The 16,123-nt window shown below is 53.4% G+C and overlaps 1 protein-coding gene across 3 annotated transcripts in view; it reads left to right on the forward strand.

Moving 5' to 3' along the window:
- The window catches only part of PBX1 (PBX homeobox 1), a 159,983-nt gene extending 145,746 nt beyond the window's left edge, over positions 1 to 14,237 (forward strand). For 2 of the 3 annotated variants that reach the window (XM_026123388.2, XM_026123389.2), the window contains 2 exons: positions 560 to 649; positions 9,300 to 14,237. In XM_026123388.2, coding sequence (XP_025979173.1) covers positions 560 to 649; positions 9,300 to 9,392 — 183 coding nt within the window. In that variant the 3' untranslated portion in view covers positions 9,393 to 14,237. The remainder of the gene's footprint in view (positions 1 to 559; positions 650 to 9,299) is intronic. The other variant, XM_026123390.2, reaches the window with a different exon arrangement.
- The last annotated feature ends 1,886 nt before the right edge of the window (positions 14,238 to 16,123 follow it).

Below are 16,123 nucleotides of genomic sequence, written 5' to 3' on the forward strand. Positions count from 1 at the left end.
GGGTAGTGGAGGGAGAGGAAGGGGGCACATGGAGGAGAGATGGTGATCCGTTTGTGGTGGTAGGTATATTCCCTCTCCGGGCCCTCCGAAACGAAGGGAGGAGCCACACTTACCCAACTCCGAGGATCTCCTTCCACTGACGTGAGCTCCTGGCACTCGGGGCTGAAGGGTGGCAAGGGAGAGGGGTAGCAAAGTGGGTCCTCAGGTGCAACCGTGAGCCAGCTGCAGTGACGTGCTCCAGCAAGTCCGAACCCCACGCTTGCCATGCTGTTTTCCCTCTTTGCTCTTTGTGTCACAAGACTTGAGACCAACAACAAAGCGTGACAAGGCCATTGGGGCAGGCTGGTGGGAGGTGAGGGAGGCAGGAACAGTCCTCTACCTTGGATGTCACCCTGAGACCAATCGCGGTCCTTTTTTTTTCCTTCTTTAAATATATACCTTTATTACTGTTACTATTTGTTTGTTCGTTTTTATCATGCCAAAGATGAATGGAAGCAGCTTTGCCCGCTAACCTTTCTTCCACTCTAATTTGTGTCTTTGTTGTCGTTGGTTTGTTTAGGTGGATACCCTTCGCCATGTTATCAGCCAGACAGGAGGATACAGTGACGGACTCGCAGCAAGTCAGATGTATAGTCCGCAGGGCATCAGTGTAAGAAAAAAAATAGGCTTGGGTTCTTGTTTTATTTTTTTCCCCATTCCATTTTTGTTCTCTCACTACCAATTATTTCAAAGCCATAGGGCTCAGAATGCCACTTAGTAGGACTTGTCTTTGCTTTTACGGTCACCTAGTTTATTGCTTCTGTATCGGTCACGCCAACGGCAGAGTTTTGCCCACAAAAAAAGTGGCGACTGGGCAGGCTTTGTGCAGGCAGCTGGCGTCTAGGCCTGTCAGAGCGGATCAGCGTTCGCACGGCACCTGCGGCCACATGCGTTCAGCTGAGAGGAACTGCTAAACAGGTGACACCTAGTGTAACGGCGGTGGGGAATGTCACCATGAACGCCCAGGCCTCGAAATCTCTCCGCAAGGAGGCCAATGGCGGCATCCAGAGCGGCCATCTAAAAATAGCCCATTCCCAGCCAGCAGCCGAAGCTGGGCCAGGGAAGAGGGAGGGTGTTGAAAACACGGTGACGATGGGGTTGATCGTAATGACGGTCACAAATAAAGCACAAAAGAAAATGCAACCCAAGAAAACCTCACCCAACAGAAATGGGAGAGGATGGGAGGGGGAGGGAGGGCTTCAAAACATCTTCTACTTGTTCCTGGGTGCGCTGGCGGGTTCTGACTAGCATGAAAATTCATAGCGACAAGCTGTGTCGTACAGGGCAAAATCGATCAGACACACACAAGGAGAACCGAGTGTAGATTTGGGACAGCAATCCAACTTCATTTCTCAGATCAATCGTCCGCCATCTCAGCGGCGGTGACAGCAAGCTGGGCGAAGGGGGCAGCCTGGAAAAGGAGGCTGTGCTCACGGAGTGGGTTTTGTTGTTGCTGTCTGGGGCGGTGAGGGGAGGAGGGGGCAGTTGGCTGTGGACGTGGCTTTCCGCCGCTGTGGTCGCTGCGGCGCCTTTCGAGCGGTGAGGAGGGTACAGGCTGAGGTGGGATTATCTTGGGACAAGCAGGAAGGCGGCATTTGTTGTGTTTTGCTGCATACGTGGCTCGTGGGAAGGGCTGGAAGAGGAGTCTTGTTGGGGAGGGGTTGGGCAGAGCTCAGCCACAACTCTCGGGTCACCCCCAGCAGCACCACGGGCGTCTTCTCCAAGCGATCCACCTCCAGAAGCACAGTGGAGGGACGTCTGGGGAGCTCCCGGCTCTGCCAGCCAGCATCTGTGACTTCTTGTCAATTTGAAATGAAGGCGCTGAGAAGGAGACATGATACAAGAGGAAGCACTGAAAGAGCTTCCTCACACCCTCCAGCCCTTCCCTCCCTCTACGTTTCATTCAGGGAAGGGAGAACATGGCCTCAGCTGCCAACCATAAGTTCGCCCAGGTGCGACAGCAGCCCCATATCCAGGCAGCCCAGCAGGCACTTTGACCTGACGCATCTCCCTTTGAGTCCCTTCACCCTTCTGGGCAAGGAGGCCACCTGGGTTTTGCCACGGGCAGGACCTTGCGTGTGAAAGCCTTTGGGCCATTGGTGTGGCAGAGGCCACCACCGAGGCTGGGAGAGCCCCAGCATGTGAGGAAGGTGGGAGAAGCGGTCGGTAGGGCCGGGTGTTTTCCTCCCCTCTCACTTGGGCAGGCAGAGATGGAGCGGGCACTGGGGCTTAGCAGGAAGCTTGACGTCACGAGGCAGAGCCAGGGAGGATTTGTGAAGTAATGTAATTGAACATGTGCAGATAATTATGTCTCATTACATAAGCCCGTTGCAAAAACGGTGCTTGAAAATGCCACATGAAAGAGCCTATCGTTCCGCATTAATTTCTCTGTGCGCTGAATTTATTCCCTTTCTGGCTTTTTAATACTTGAAGAGTAAATGAATCGGAGGCTGATCATGATAAGAGATGATACTTTTGTATAAATTAAAATACCCCCAAGGAAAGAGGCTGAGCTGATTATGGTTGCAGTTGGCTTGGAAAATAACAGTGGGCTGGGTTAAGCCAAAATTTGGGGGGAGGGTTGCTGCTGGGGATTATGAGGCAGGGAGGGGGATGACAGGAGAGAGGAGAAGAAAGAGGTAGTATAAACTTGAAAGCCAAATAAGATGAGAACAACTGGTCTAGTATTTGTGGCCATCAGCAATGGTGGTAATGGGAGAGCCCATATTGCCATGGACAGCACTGGGAATTGGCAAGCTGATGGAGCTCCGTGGTCCACCCTGCACTTCCCAGGTGGGGATCTGGGATGTGTGGGATTCGATGGCTGCTTGGGTTGATTTTCTAGGAAAGCAGAAGCTCGAATTGGCCCAAAGGGGCCAGGTATGGGAATGCTCTTCAGAGAGGGGCAGGGTGGCAAGTGGACAAAATGCCAGCCCAGGTTTTGGGAATGACTCCTCAGTTCCAGGTGGTGCGTTTCCCCATAGACAGTAACTCTGCCAGGCATCTAGAGCAACGCAGAGTAAGGAAGTTTGTTTAGAGCTGAGCAGGAAGTTTAGGAAGCATCTTCTGGGTTGTGTGTGTCTCTCTCTCCCAGGATGTTTTGCTTCCCTCGTATCCCTGGTAGCATGTTCCTCTCTGTGGCTTTTATTGTCACTTAATGTCTTTCCAACTAGATCCCAAAGTGCTTGTTGAACTACAGCCGTGTGGTTTGTCCACCCCTGAATTGTGGCTGCCTTCTGGGGAAGCATTGCTCCTCGGCAAAGTCTCGGCAACTGCTTTATCCAGGCACGGGGAAGAAGAACCCTGCGGCCTCATCAAAGATGCAGGCAGGTTTTTCCTGCCTCTCCCCTAAACCTTTTAATGCTGAGGAAGGGCAGCAGACTGCAGGAGAAAGCTGCTAGTGACACAGAAAACTGTGCATCCCCTGCATAACTTGAGCATCCCTGTGAGCCATTGGAAGGAGATGAACCGAAACCTAGTCAAGAGCCCTGTCACAAAGATCTCTGCATAGGGCTGAGGTTAAGTCATCCCCAGAGCCCGTCAGGTCTGGGAAGTCAGAAGCAGGTTCCCCAGCTCCACCGTTATAGACCTTGGCAAGGGAGACAACGCACAGGGTTTGCGTTCCTTGATAGAGGATGAATTTTTAAATGCGTGTAAGTCATGACAGCCGAGGACAAAAATATACCCAAAGCCCAGTTTCCTCCGTGGCTCTTCTGCGAATGTGTCTGCTAGTCGCAGCTGCTCGACGGCTGACAGAACGCCCCACGCTGCTCCCGTCAGCTCAGCGGGGCTAAAAGGGCTGGAGTCAGTTCTGCATCGTTACCAGAATAATCAGCTACGTCCCAACCAGCACATCCCTGTGACCTGCAATGATGTCTGAGGCAGAGAGAAAACAGCTGGCTTCTCATATCCCAGCTGGAGATATGTCGGGAAGCACTCTTCCCAGCAAGAGGAGAGGGCTGTCTGCGGCCTCGCGCGTCCATTCGAGGAGCAGTGGAGGGACAATCTGGACAGGAGCCTTCATGCAGGGCACACCCCTGCCTTGGATGGCCCTGGGAGGAAGGAGAGACCCTCTGCCTGAAAGGAGCTGCTGCTTCGGGCCTGATTGTGCTGTTCTTTCAAGCTTTGAGGTTGGGATTTTTGCACAGTTAAGCTTGAAGTGTCTGATCCACCTGGACGGTGCCTTTTCATGTGGGTCTGCATGTATACCCACTCTTGGGTCCTCAAGGCTGGGATTTTCAAAGGATTTAGAAGTCCAGATTCTGGTGACTTCCAATAAAAGTCGGACCCTTTATTCCCGTAATCTGTTGGAGGGCTCAAGCCTGAAGTATTGCCTTTCGTGCACTACTCTGCAGGCCTAAATGCACAAAGTATTTTAGGTTCCTAAACCCCTGTTAAACCCATCTGGGGACAAGTGCTGACCACTGAGTGAATCTCAGTCCTTCCTCACTGGTTCAGCAGGGAGATCTTTGCAGGACAGGGCTCCCCCGATATAACAATGCACTTGTACTATGAAGTGCAATTGCTGTGGTGGATTTGCCTGCGAGCACACTTGTAATTCAGAATGAGGTTGCTACAAATGCATAGATCAGCCAGCTAATTAGCTAATGAGTTATAATCATCTTAACGAAACCTCTTTCAGAAATTTTTTTTGGAGTCCCAGCTCCCCCTCTCTTTCTCTCCCTTGTCCCTCCCATCCCTAACCTTCTAGCAGAGAAAATTGGACAGGCCAATTTATAGATCGTTTAAAAGTCTAATATAGGAGGCTATTTTTAAAGTTCATCAGTATGCAAATTTTTGATTTATAAATACTGTTCTCTGTTGCTGTGTATTTACACAGCAGTATTTGTCATTAAGACGCTGGCAGTCAGTAGCAGGGTGTGCGATTGATTTTTGCATCCACTCTTGTCAGCTGAAAGCACGGATCATCACAGTGCACTTCAATGGCCGTGATACCTGTAGGATGCTTGTGGTGAGAACCCTTTCGCCAAGAATTTGTGCCTTGCAAAGAAAGCATCTGTAGCTCTCCACAAGCTATGATTCACAATTGAAAGCTGATCTAGCAGGGGTATTCGGTCTGTGAGCCCATCCGTCACGTATTTGATGGCTTGTGGGAGATGCCTTTGCTTGTCCTGAAGACTGCAGGAAAAGAGCTGCTGCTGTGACTCTTGGAAAGTGACTTTGGATGTTCCTGCATGCTGCCAGATGCCTGCTGACACTTGCTCACATGTGTCCCCTGTTCTGCCCCCTTTGACTCCTTGACCCAGAGGCAGTAGCGCAGAGTCTAGCGCCACGGAGGTTGCAAGAGAAGCTTCACTACAGAGCAGCTGTCTCCAAGCTCTTCTGTGCCTCTGTCAGCCTCCTGGGGCAGGGCACTAGCACTGGCAAGAGAGGCATGTATCTAGCATGCATCACCCATGGCCTATGGTAGGGGCCCCTTGCTCCAGCTTGCCCGCAAGCCTGAGATTGCAGGCCCTTGCTAGCCACACATCGTTTGGCACACGAGGAGCTTGGTTTCCTAGGGCTGGCCAGATCTGATTGGGTTCCCTGTTGTTTAATAAGAGCTTGAGTGTGTATCATAAGGAGAGACTAATAGGCTCTTAAAAAACCACAGATATGAAATCTTTGAGGCTACTGCCATTCCATCAGGTTCTCAGTTTCCCCTATATGTGCTGCATTTGGAGGCTGACCTGGCATCTGCCTGCCCTGTTGATGGTGGGACAAAGATCTGGTCACAGAAAGCAAGATGTTGAGACAGCCTCCATGCAAAGCAGAAAGCTCATCAAAAAAGAGACAGAAACCAACCCCTGGGCTGACAACCAACCAGACTTGCTGGAGGTGACAAAAATGCTGTGAGACCTGCAGCAATAAAAGAAACAGGCACTAAAAACAGTTGCTTCAGTAATCCATCACCGTGGCTCTAGAACTTAGACAGCTATCAAGGCCTTGTCCATGCACTGGGACCAGAAGATAATGTTCGAAAAGATATCCTGAAGTCCTTTGCTCTGTCTTTGGCTTCTGTCCCTCCTGAAGAAGTCACAGCTATGTGTAGGGGCTCCTCAGAGGGTCTGCAAGGAACTACAGTCGCTGCTGACTCCTCAGAAAAATCTCTTGTCTTTGAGGGAGGTGTTTATCACAGCAGATCCCAAAGTGTTTGTTATGGTCAGATCCCAACTGATCTCCGTAGAGAAAAGAGGCAGGGCTGACTGGATGTATTGCGCACATGGCCTTGCCCAATGCCACAACCGTAGTCCAAAACCCACCACCCACAGTGTACCTAGCAGGCTCCCAAACTTTCTTCAGGCTTCCGTGAACTCTGCTGGCTACATCGGGTTGATCACCGGGAACAGAGGGGTGAGTATGGGTGATGACTGCATGCCCTCCACAGGGTGAAGGACCCAGCCTCCTTGTGGAGGGCTTGTCCATACCATGCAGCAAAGGATGGCCCAAGATGCTCCAGCTGTGGCCAACCCTGGGGCCTCTTTCCCATTGCGCCACCCGCAACTGGGGAGCCTTACTGGGCAGGGAGAGCAGAGCTGTGGAGTGCAGGAAAGTGCCATTAGGACCAAACCCCACAGGAGGCTAGATCAGCATCTCCCCCAAATCCTCTTGTCTTCCCACTGGATACTGTCACAGAGGTGGTCATGCGGGCACAAGCTCCTTCCCTGCAAAACAGGAAGATAATTCCCAATCTTGAGTACAGTGGGGCTTTCCAGCATTTTGGGGGGCAGAGGGGGGCAGGGAGAGAGATGCGGAATATCAAGGCACCGCAGTCATTGTCTCTAAGACATTCTCCCTCTTGCTCCTTTCAACTGCGGCTGGCACGAAAAAGCCTCTCTAAAAATAGTTCAGCACAATAGGGACCAAGCCCTGCTCCGAAGGGCCCCCGTCCTCCTCCTCCCCCCTTCTGCTCGCTGTAATGACCCTGCAAACACTAAATGGCATCTGAGTGCATTAAGCAGCAAACGCTCCGGTGACATAGCAATTACGGCTCTGAAATAGATTTGGTGCGTCACGGAAGATAAGGGTTTTGAAAGTTTCTGTTGTGATTATAGCTTGTAACTCCAACAAATAACAGGCTTCGTAATAAGAGGCTGCCAGCACAGCTATTGTGGTTCTCTCTCACTGATGGCACGTAAATTGCTATTAATGTCCTAAGTATACTTGAATATGCCAGTCTCTGGGCGGTGAAGTTGGCTCTGTGTCTCTCTTTACGCGGCCTGTCATTGTCGGGCTGATAATCTACAGTAATTGCTGCCTCTTGCAATGGTCCAAGATGTGTAAGGGTGGATATTGGATCTCGGGGAACACACAGGCTGTGCGTATCGGTGCCTGTGTGTGGGCGCAATGTGATCTGCCGCCTGGCGGACAGCGACGGGGGCCCGCTGCAAGCTGGCCCCATGCGACCATGTCTCCTGGTGCACCAGTGGGCACATGCGGTGGTGGCATCTCCTGGATGTTACAAGGCCACAACTGCGTTGCCTGGTTTCACGCTTGTGCCCAAGGTGTAGTCTAGCAGTCTTTGATGCACCAGATCCAGTAGCAGCTTCAGAGCATGACTCCTCTCTTTGTATTGCCTAAATATCTTTGCACGCATAGGCTGACATGGTAGCACGTGTGTTTGCACACTTAGATGTGCATGCGGAAGGATGCACAAGCTGGTTTTGTGTGTGACTGTCTTTTCCATGTCTACTTTTTACATGCCCTGGTGCAAGTTAGTTTTCCCACTCCAACTTGTGTTTCTGTGGCTTGCTTATGGTCAGCTCTATCGTAGATGCTTTGCTCCTGTCTCAGCTGCCTCTCTGTAGCCCTTTGCAAGGGGCAGGCAGGGAAGCCATGATCAGCATACATAACCACCGGGTAGTCGTGGACAGCAATGGGCTTTCTGCTGTTCCATACCTTGGGGCAGGGTGGCTTTTCCTCCCCTTACCCCTGGGGCACTCTGGGGAAGCACCGTGTCCCCAGAACGTCCTTGCTAGTGGCATGCAGCCCACCTCCAGCCGCCCTCACGTGCTGCGCTGACGCGAGCAGCTCTGCGGCCGCCGCGTGGTCCCGGCATGCCGGGACTGTCACGGCCGGTGATGGATGCCCCGCGTCAGCGGAGCGCTGCGGAGGGAGGCGCCGGCAGAGGCAGCCGGAGAGGGCCAAGCAGCCCAGGCATGTCTAAAGCGGGACGGCGGCTGTTACCAACTTGAGCGCAGGCAGGAGTTTGGAAGGATTAATTAGCCTAGCACTGAATCAATGTCAGAGCAAGCCGAGGAGGCTGGGTGCAACATCTGCTCCTCTCCGAAGGGGACGGCAACTCCGAGAGGAAGCAGCAGCTGGAAAGGAGCAGCTTCTGCCCGCCCCCTGCTCCCGTTTGCTGCCACAGGGGCCCCTCTGGCCAGCTCTGCTCTCAGGAGGCCGGGAAATTCGGCAGTGCGTGGGAAGGCACCATGCTTTGCATTGCCCCCTCTTGCACTGACTGGCCTGTTTTTAGGAGGAGAAATGAGTTTCCCACCCTGCTTTGCTGTGTGACCCCTTGGATGGGCCCCGGGGCCAAGGTACAGCGATTGCAGCTCTGTTGCGATGTGGCTCGGAGGAGTCTGTTGAGGACGGGCTCGCGGTGAGCATGGCGGGCCAGCGCCAGGAGCCGGCGCAGAGCTGGGCTCTGGCGTGCTGCTGCAACCTTGCTGTGCCCGGCCGGGGGGGTCACCCAGGAGCAGGGTCCTCACGGGAGGGGTATAATGGACCCCCCCTCGGAATGGCGTCTGAAGAGGTTGTCTCAGGACGTGGGCTCTGTAACGAAGTGACATCCGGCGCGGGCTCTCGCGATGGGTGCCAGATACACTAAGTGCGAGGAAGCCGCGGCTGTGTAAGGAGGCAGGTCTCCTCTGTACGGCCCTGCCAGGGCGAATCCAGCAGAAGGAGCCGCTCTTCTTGGAGACAAGGCTTGGTGCCAATAGCTTCCCTTCGCCGCAAGGGCCAGCGTGGCGCAGAGTCACCCCCTCCGCGGTGGCCCTGCAGCCCCCGGGAGACGGGCAGCCCGCGGTCCCTCCCCATCGCTGCTCTGCGGCAGGAAAGGTGCCCTGAAACCCAACGAGGGAGGGGTGGAGCCACGGGGAAGGGTCCTATTTGGGGGTAAAAAATGCTGACTTTGGGTTGCGTCCAAGTGTGGCCCTACCGCGGCAGAAATGGGGGGGGATCCGTGGCGGAGGGGCTTTCTCGGCCGGGCTGGCCGTGGCAGTGGCTCACCCAGCTGTGTCTCTCCCTTCCCGCAGGCTAATGGAGGTTGGCAAGACGCTACTACCCCGTCGTCGGTGACCTCCCCCACAGAAGGCCCTGGCAGCGTTCACTCTGATACCTCCAACTGATCTCCCGGCAACTTGCATCCCTGGCTGACCCCGGCCCCCGGCGGGGGCGGGAGGGGAGGGGGCCTCTCCGAACACCGCAGCAGTCAGACTGGAGGTGAACCCAATCAGCACACACACGAAGACTCCTTCTCTTCTCTTCTCTTCGTCGGGATGCTTTTTTCAGCCAATCTGGACACTTCTTTATACTCTCTTCCCTTTCTTTTCTGGGTAGAAGCCACTCTTCCCCGCCTCGCCGCTGCCACAACACCCCCGCCCCTCCCCACACCTTCCCACCGAAGGCTATTTTGACAGGTAGAAGAATTGTAAGGAGGAAAAGCAAAAATCGCCGCCGCAAAAAAAAAAAAAAAACAAAAAAAACACACAAACCAAAAGCAGTGCACGGTCTCGTGCTGGGTTTCTTGTCGAGGAGCCAAAAACGTACCTCAGTCAAGTCTCGCTCCTTCCCTCCCGGGCAGCCCCCCTCCTCCCGTTTCTTGCACGCTACCTCGCAGTAGGAAAACGCCACATCAGCCCTCTGTCCTGCTGCTCCCTCATCACCGCCGGTGCTGGGAATAGCCAGCAGACCGCCCGCCTCCCCGCGCCACAGTTGTGCCGATGCCTCGGTGAGTTGCCCCCAGGGCAGTGCCGGTTACAGGGCAGATGAATGCAACCCTGCTGCACGTAGGAGAAAGAGCCAAGTTCCCCTGCTGTCGCTCCCCTTGACTTTCAAAAGGTACCAGGCCATTCCCAGACCCGTGGAAATAGCCAGCCCATGCTGTCCCCGGCACTGCTCTACCGCAGATCTCGAACACGTTGGCTTTTCTGAGCTGGATCAGATGTGCCGCTCACCCACGTGTGCTTTGCAGGAAAGCCCTGAGAGGGAGAAACTCCCGCAGTTGTGCCCACCGGTATCCTTCGCTGCGATACTGCTAGGGACGGGGAGGTGAGGAGGGAAGGAAACAAAGCAGGAGGAGGCAGGTGAGAAATTATCATCACTGATAACAAAAGCGCTGAGCGCGTCCGCAGTGTTTTACATGATCAAGCATTAAGTAATGATTGATGGGACCCATGCAGTTTTCTCGCAGCACCTCGGGAGGCCAGCAGTGCATTTTTTTCTATCGAGGAAAGCATCGCATGGCATTGGCTTGTGTTTTCGCCTACGGGGCTATCTGCTGTAGAGCCGAGCAGGCGTCAGGGGCGTACCGGGCCATGGAAAAGAAGGACATGGGTTTCCCAAGTGCTGACAGGGCCCAAAGGGGTTGGGGGCCTCCTCTGGCCGTTGCATTCCCCAAGCCATGCCAGAGATGCAGCAGTGCCTGGCACACGTGTGGAGGAGCAACCATGGCAGCGCGGTCCGTAGTTAGCTCCTAGGATTGGTAACGACGTCAGGGAAGCCAAGGTTGGATGCCAGAGGCTGGACGCAGTCCATGCACAGGGTGAATGGACTGGGTGCTTTTGGTTACTGTTAATACAGCAGGTTTGCCCAAGGGGGAAACTCTGTAAGATGAGTGGATGTCCCTCTTGGGGATTTTTTTCAGATTAAGCTGATGGTTTCAGTCCTTGGAGTTACTATGGGATGTGGCATCCAAAGTCATGGGAGAACTCGAGTGATCCCCTGGCCGGCCATAGGTCCGCTTTTTGGGTGACTGGTGGTAAGTAGGGTTTCTTGCTGCCAAAACACCCCTTTAAACAGATGATGTGGCCTCTCTTTTAAGAGCAGGACAACAAATTTGTCCCATGCAATTGGCCAAGCTTTGCCATGAGTGATAGGGCAGGAGGACATTGGAGTGCAGTAGTTTTGTCTGCAAGTTCTTCCAGCAGGCAAGGAGGCCAAGCCAACCCTCCGTGTGTCCAGGGTAGGGGTTTGCAGGATCAGGGCCCGGGTTTTGTGCAGAATCTGTGTGTGTTTAACGGGTATGGCGCCTTGTGATGAGCTGTAATACCTCTTGACCGCATCTCGTGCTCTCCCAAGCCCATGGCTCATGCTCCCTTCTCCACCCTGCCTGCGCCAGCGTCTGCTTCGCCAGCCATTTCGAGATCAGAATAGCACTAGCAGTGCTGAGCGGGAACCGTTCAAAATTAAAGCTCTGCCAGAAAAATTTCCACCCTTCCATTGGAAAAAATAATGGAGATTGGCCCGCAGCCCAGCGCCGAGTGTTTTCGGTCCCAGAAAGGTGATGTGTTTGCAACCCTGATACGCTGTGACCTTGCCAAGCTGGGCCAGCAGCGTTACTCACGGGAAGCGGAGGTCAAGCCTGGCTTTCTGTGGGGAATAACCCCAGAGTGCTCCCAAGCACTTCCTTTGAAATTTGGGAATTTCCCCCAATTAAGAGAAACCTCGATTCAGTAGATGTTTTATCTTCGAGCTGGTGGGGCTCAGAGTAGGGCTTTGAGCACATTTGAAAGGCAGGCTTCAAAAATGGCAAAAACTCCCGCTTTTTGTTCACTTTTTACATCGCTGGCATTGAAAGACTTTGTGTCCCTCATTCCCTGAGAAGATGAGGGCAGGGCAGCTGGAGAGCGCGGCATCCCAGCTCTGGGGCCACGTGGGCACCGCATGCCAGGTGGTCCTCAGCAGGCAGACATGGGTACGTGGAGAGTGAAAAGAGGGTCGTTTCCCACGAGGGCCACCCACGTGTGCTGCCCACCTCCTCCTCACGTGTGGTCACCGCTGCTCCCAACGCGGCCTCCTGACCGTTCCCATCCCGTGCGCACGCCGAGGCCTCCTTCCCACGCCGCCTTGCAAGGACGCAGAGGTGAGGCCGGGCTCGCGTGTCCCGAGCAGCGGTGCCGGGGCGCTCGGCGGGACGGGGCCTGGCCCGAGCCGGGAATGCAATGGTACCTCTTGAAACCGAGCCCTTCGAGTGCTGAGCGCCCGAGCATCGCGTCCCCCGGCGCCAGCGTCTCTCCGCCCTGCGGTCACTGCCCGGCCCCTGCGCCCCTGCCCTGGGCACCGTGGTGACTTCTTGATGGTACTTTGCAAATCACGTTTTCGGTTTCCCGTTTTTTTGTCCCTCCGGTTTGCGTTGTCATAGCTGGCTGGTCGCTTGCCTTTTTTCTTTGCCTTTTTTTTTCTTTTCTTTTTTCGGTTGTGTTTCTCCTCCCCCTTCCCCTCCCCAAAGTGTTGTGGGTTTTTTCTTCTTCTTTTTTTTTTTGTTCTGCCCAGAAAAACCTGACTTCGATACCAAAAAAACAAAACGAAACAAAAAAACAAAAAAAACAAACAAAAAACTGCAGAAACTCAAAAAAAATAAAAATGAAAAAAACACAAAAAAAACTCGATGATTCTTTCAGCTTTATTAACATTTTCCATTGTTTCTTGCGATTTGTGTCTCGTTCTTTGTAGTATTGATGATAACGAACATTTGATAATGAATGTTCTTGTATATTCAGATAAAGGAAAAAAAAAACCAAAAACGCAGTCTGAATTTAATAGTGTTTATAATAAAAAAATAAAAAATGACCCTCTTAGCACGCAAAATTGAACAGGGGGAAGGTCCCATCCCTGTTCTTTCTGTGGCAACAAGCGCTTCATTCCTGTATAGTTTATAACATCAAACTACCTACATTCATCTTCTTTTTTTTGTTTGTTTTTCCCATTTTTTTTAATTTTCTCGCATTTGTGAATTAGTTCAAGAATGCTAGAAAAGTGTAGAGTTGTGCACACTCATTTCTTATTACACAATGTTTAAAAAGTGACAGTAATTCATTTTGTAAAACTTAAAAAAAATGGTTGGAATAGTGAGCATTAATAGGTACATTCTAACACTTTATGTTTCTTAACGTTGAGACCCAGAAATTTCTTTTCTTTTTTTTTTTTTTGGCATTATTTTGGGGGAGGGGGGCTTTGATGATGATGGTGATGATGATGACAGATTTCTTTTCACCTGTCCGAGACAAGGGCCTTGCAGCTTCCTCTCCCCTCTGCTTTTGAGGTGTGTTCGAAGTGATGTGAAAAGTTACGTTGGCTTTTTTTGGCTGTTTCTCCTGGTTTCTCCTGCCTCCGTGGGGACCCGGCCCCGGAAGATTCGTCGGTGGCTGCTCTGGGGCCGGGGGGGAGCCGGCGCCTCCAGAGCGGCCGAGGGGCTTTAGGGGGGAGCCGGGTCCTGAGCCTGCGGTCCCGGTGCCTCGGGCCGGGGGGATGCTCGGATGCTGAAGGGGGCTGATGGCACGAGTGCTCCCCGAATCCCTTGGGCTCTGCCCCAAACCCTGGCCAAGCGGCTGCCCCGAGTTTCCCCGCTGAAGCAGGGCGTCCGGCCCCGAAACGAGGGGAGCACCGCGAGCCCGAAGCGTGCCCCGAGCCGCGGGACGGGATCTGGCCAGCGCCGTGCTGCCCGCGGCCCCCACGCCCAGGCACACGGCCGAGACGCCCCCGCTGCCTCCGGAAAGCTGCATGGCGGGGCGCGAGGAGAAGCGCTGAGAAAGGAGCTGAGTGGGATCATTTTATTTTTTTAACCATATTTTCCCTTCCCCCCCCCCCAAAAAACAACTTTTCACATCACTAATCAGTTTAGGGTTTGGGGTGTTATTTTTAATCCCAAGGCTACCTGGAGTCCTTTTGTTTTCATACACCTTTATTATTATTATTATTATTATTATTATTATTGTTAAAACAATGTAAATCAGACGTTGCCTGGGGGGTTGGTTTTGTTGGTTTGCTTTTTTGTTCTTGCAAATCCCTTGTAAAGATGATCCAGTTGTTCTGAGTTGCTTTTTCTTTTCTCTTCCCCCCCCCCCCTTTTTTTTCTCTTCCTATTGGATTCCAAATATTAAAAAAAAAAAAAATCCCTAAAAAAAGACTCTCTGTTCTGACCTGGTTTTGAAACTTTAAGCTTTTCTGCTTCTGTAAAGAAAAAAAAAAGGCCTCTGTCTTTCTGATCCCAATGGAGACTTTTCTGTTCTATGACGATACTAACAAGGTGTAGGTTTTACAGTTTCCTGATTTGTACTGGTAATGCATATTCCAAATAAATAGTTTCTTTTGTTGCAAAAAAAAAAAAAAAAAAACTTAAACCAAAGCTGGCGTATTTTTTGCAAGGACGAACAGCGAGCTGCCTGGGCCCCGGGGGAGTTTTACACCCCCGAGGGGCAACGCAGGTCCCCTGGTCACAGCCGAGTCACCCCGGCTCCCGGCCCCGCATCGCCCGCGCTGGTGGCTGGTCCGGGGCAGATGCAGATGCTGCCGTGATTTTTGGGCTGAGTGAGGGGCAGGCCAGAGCGGGGGCGATGCACCCCGTTCCCGGCAGCGGGAGCTTCGCACAGCACAGGGAGGGGATGCAGGGGCAATTCCCGGTGCGGAGCATCCCCCGCTGCTCGGGGGTCAATCCCTCTTCCTTCCCCCGCCTCAGTTGCCCCACACACGGGGGCCAGGATGCCTTGTGCCTGCCCACCACAGCACTGGGCTCGGGAAGAGCCAGCTCTGCCGGAGCGGCGCGGCCGGGAAGCGCCAGGCGGGAAGGGCAGCGCTGCGAGGAGGACGAGGCAGCGGCCGACCCGGAGCCCACGTAGCGCCAGTTCAGCAGGACGGTCCGGAGGGGAGCGCTGAGCAGTCCGCACAAAAGCATGCTTGATACCTCTTTTGTTAACCACCATCGTTAACCACTTTTTCGAACTTTAAATTGCACTTTTTCCAATAAGCTAGCATGGGTTTTCCTTTATCAAACCCAGTGATGGAGCGGGGTTGTGGAACAGGATGAAGATTTTACTGATTTCTTATGTTTTCCTGGGTTTTCAGCTAAGCACAAAATAGATGCAAGTTTTGAAACTATTTCTGAGGGGAAAATACTTTTCAATTTAAAACCAGCCCATGAGTGGGATGGAAAACAGCACAGCTGATCCCTCTACCATCCCCGGCAGACGGAGACTCGGGCTGCAAGTTTTCTGTCCCTTCCCCGGTGCCACCCAGCCGGCGCAGCCCCCGGGAAAAGCCCCTCGGGGCGCGCGAAGATGCCCGCGGCTCCCTGGCAGCTCCCGGGACAGCTCGGCCAGCCCGTTCCCGTCCCCCACGCTGCCCTGGCAGTGGGTCCCCAGAATAAATCCCTGCCCGGCATTGCAGCCCTGAGGCCCCCAAAGCCCTTGGCATGGGGGGGCCCTGAGCCAGGTGAGCTGCATGAACTTTTTTTTTTTTTTTTTTTTTTTTAATGCATTTTTAGTTTTGGACGAAAAGGGCCTGATTCTAACCCGATTTGGCTCCCAGAGCAGCAGTGGCCAGGAGAGGCTCAGGCGGGCTGCCGAGGGAGAGGGCGGCTGGGATTTCCCCGCTCCCTGCTGCCATCCTGTCCGTGAGCCAGGGATAAATTAACCCCCCCCCCCCCCCCCCCGGAGCCCCGAGGCCAGCGGCCGGCATTGCCAGGATGCCTGGCCCCGCTTTGAGGCCCTGCCTGCCGCCGCCTGCGTTCCCCTACGGATTTCTTGTCAATGATTATTCAATCTCCGGCCTGACCTTTCTAGTCTAAATAACACCGCAATATCAGCGCGGGCCAGCCTCCAGCGCCGGCAGGAAATTAGCTGTATCGCTGTCTCGCAGGAGACCCACGAAACGCTCCCCCCCCACACACACACCCCCAGCAGCGGCTCTGCGCAAACACCCCGGGAATTATCGCCCTCCTAATACCGGCCTAAATATCAGCGCCCTCCTGGCTGTGTATTTCTAATAAATGCTCAGCCCCGTCGCCAAAACCCGGTGACAGCCAGCAGGGATCTGAGCAGGTCCTGCCTCTCCCCACTCGCATCTTCCCTCCTCCTTGCAAAAA

This window comes from Dromaius novaehollandiae, chromosome 8 (genome assembly GCF_036370855.1).
Source record: "Dromaius novaehollandiae isolate bDroNov1 chromosome 8, bDroNov1.hap1, whole genome shotgun sequence".
In the NCBI taxonomy this organism is placed as follows: domain Eukaryota; kingdom Metazoa; phylum Chordata; class Aves; order Casuariiformes; family Dromaiidae; genus Dromaius; species Dromaius novaehollandiae.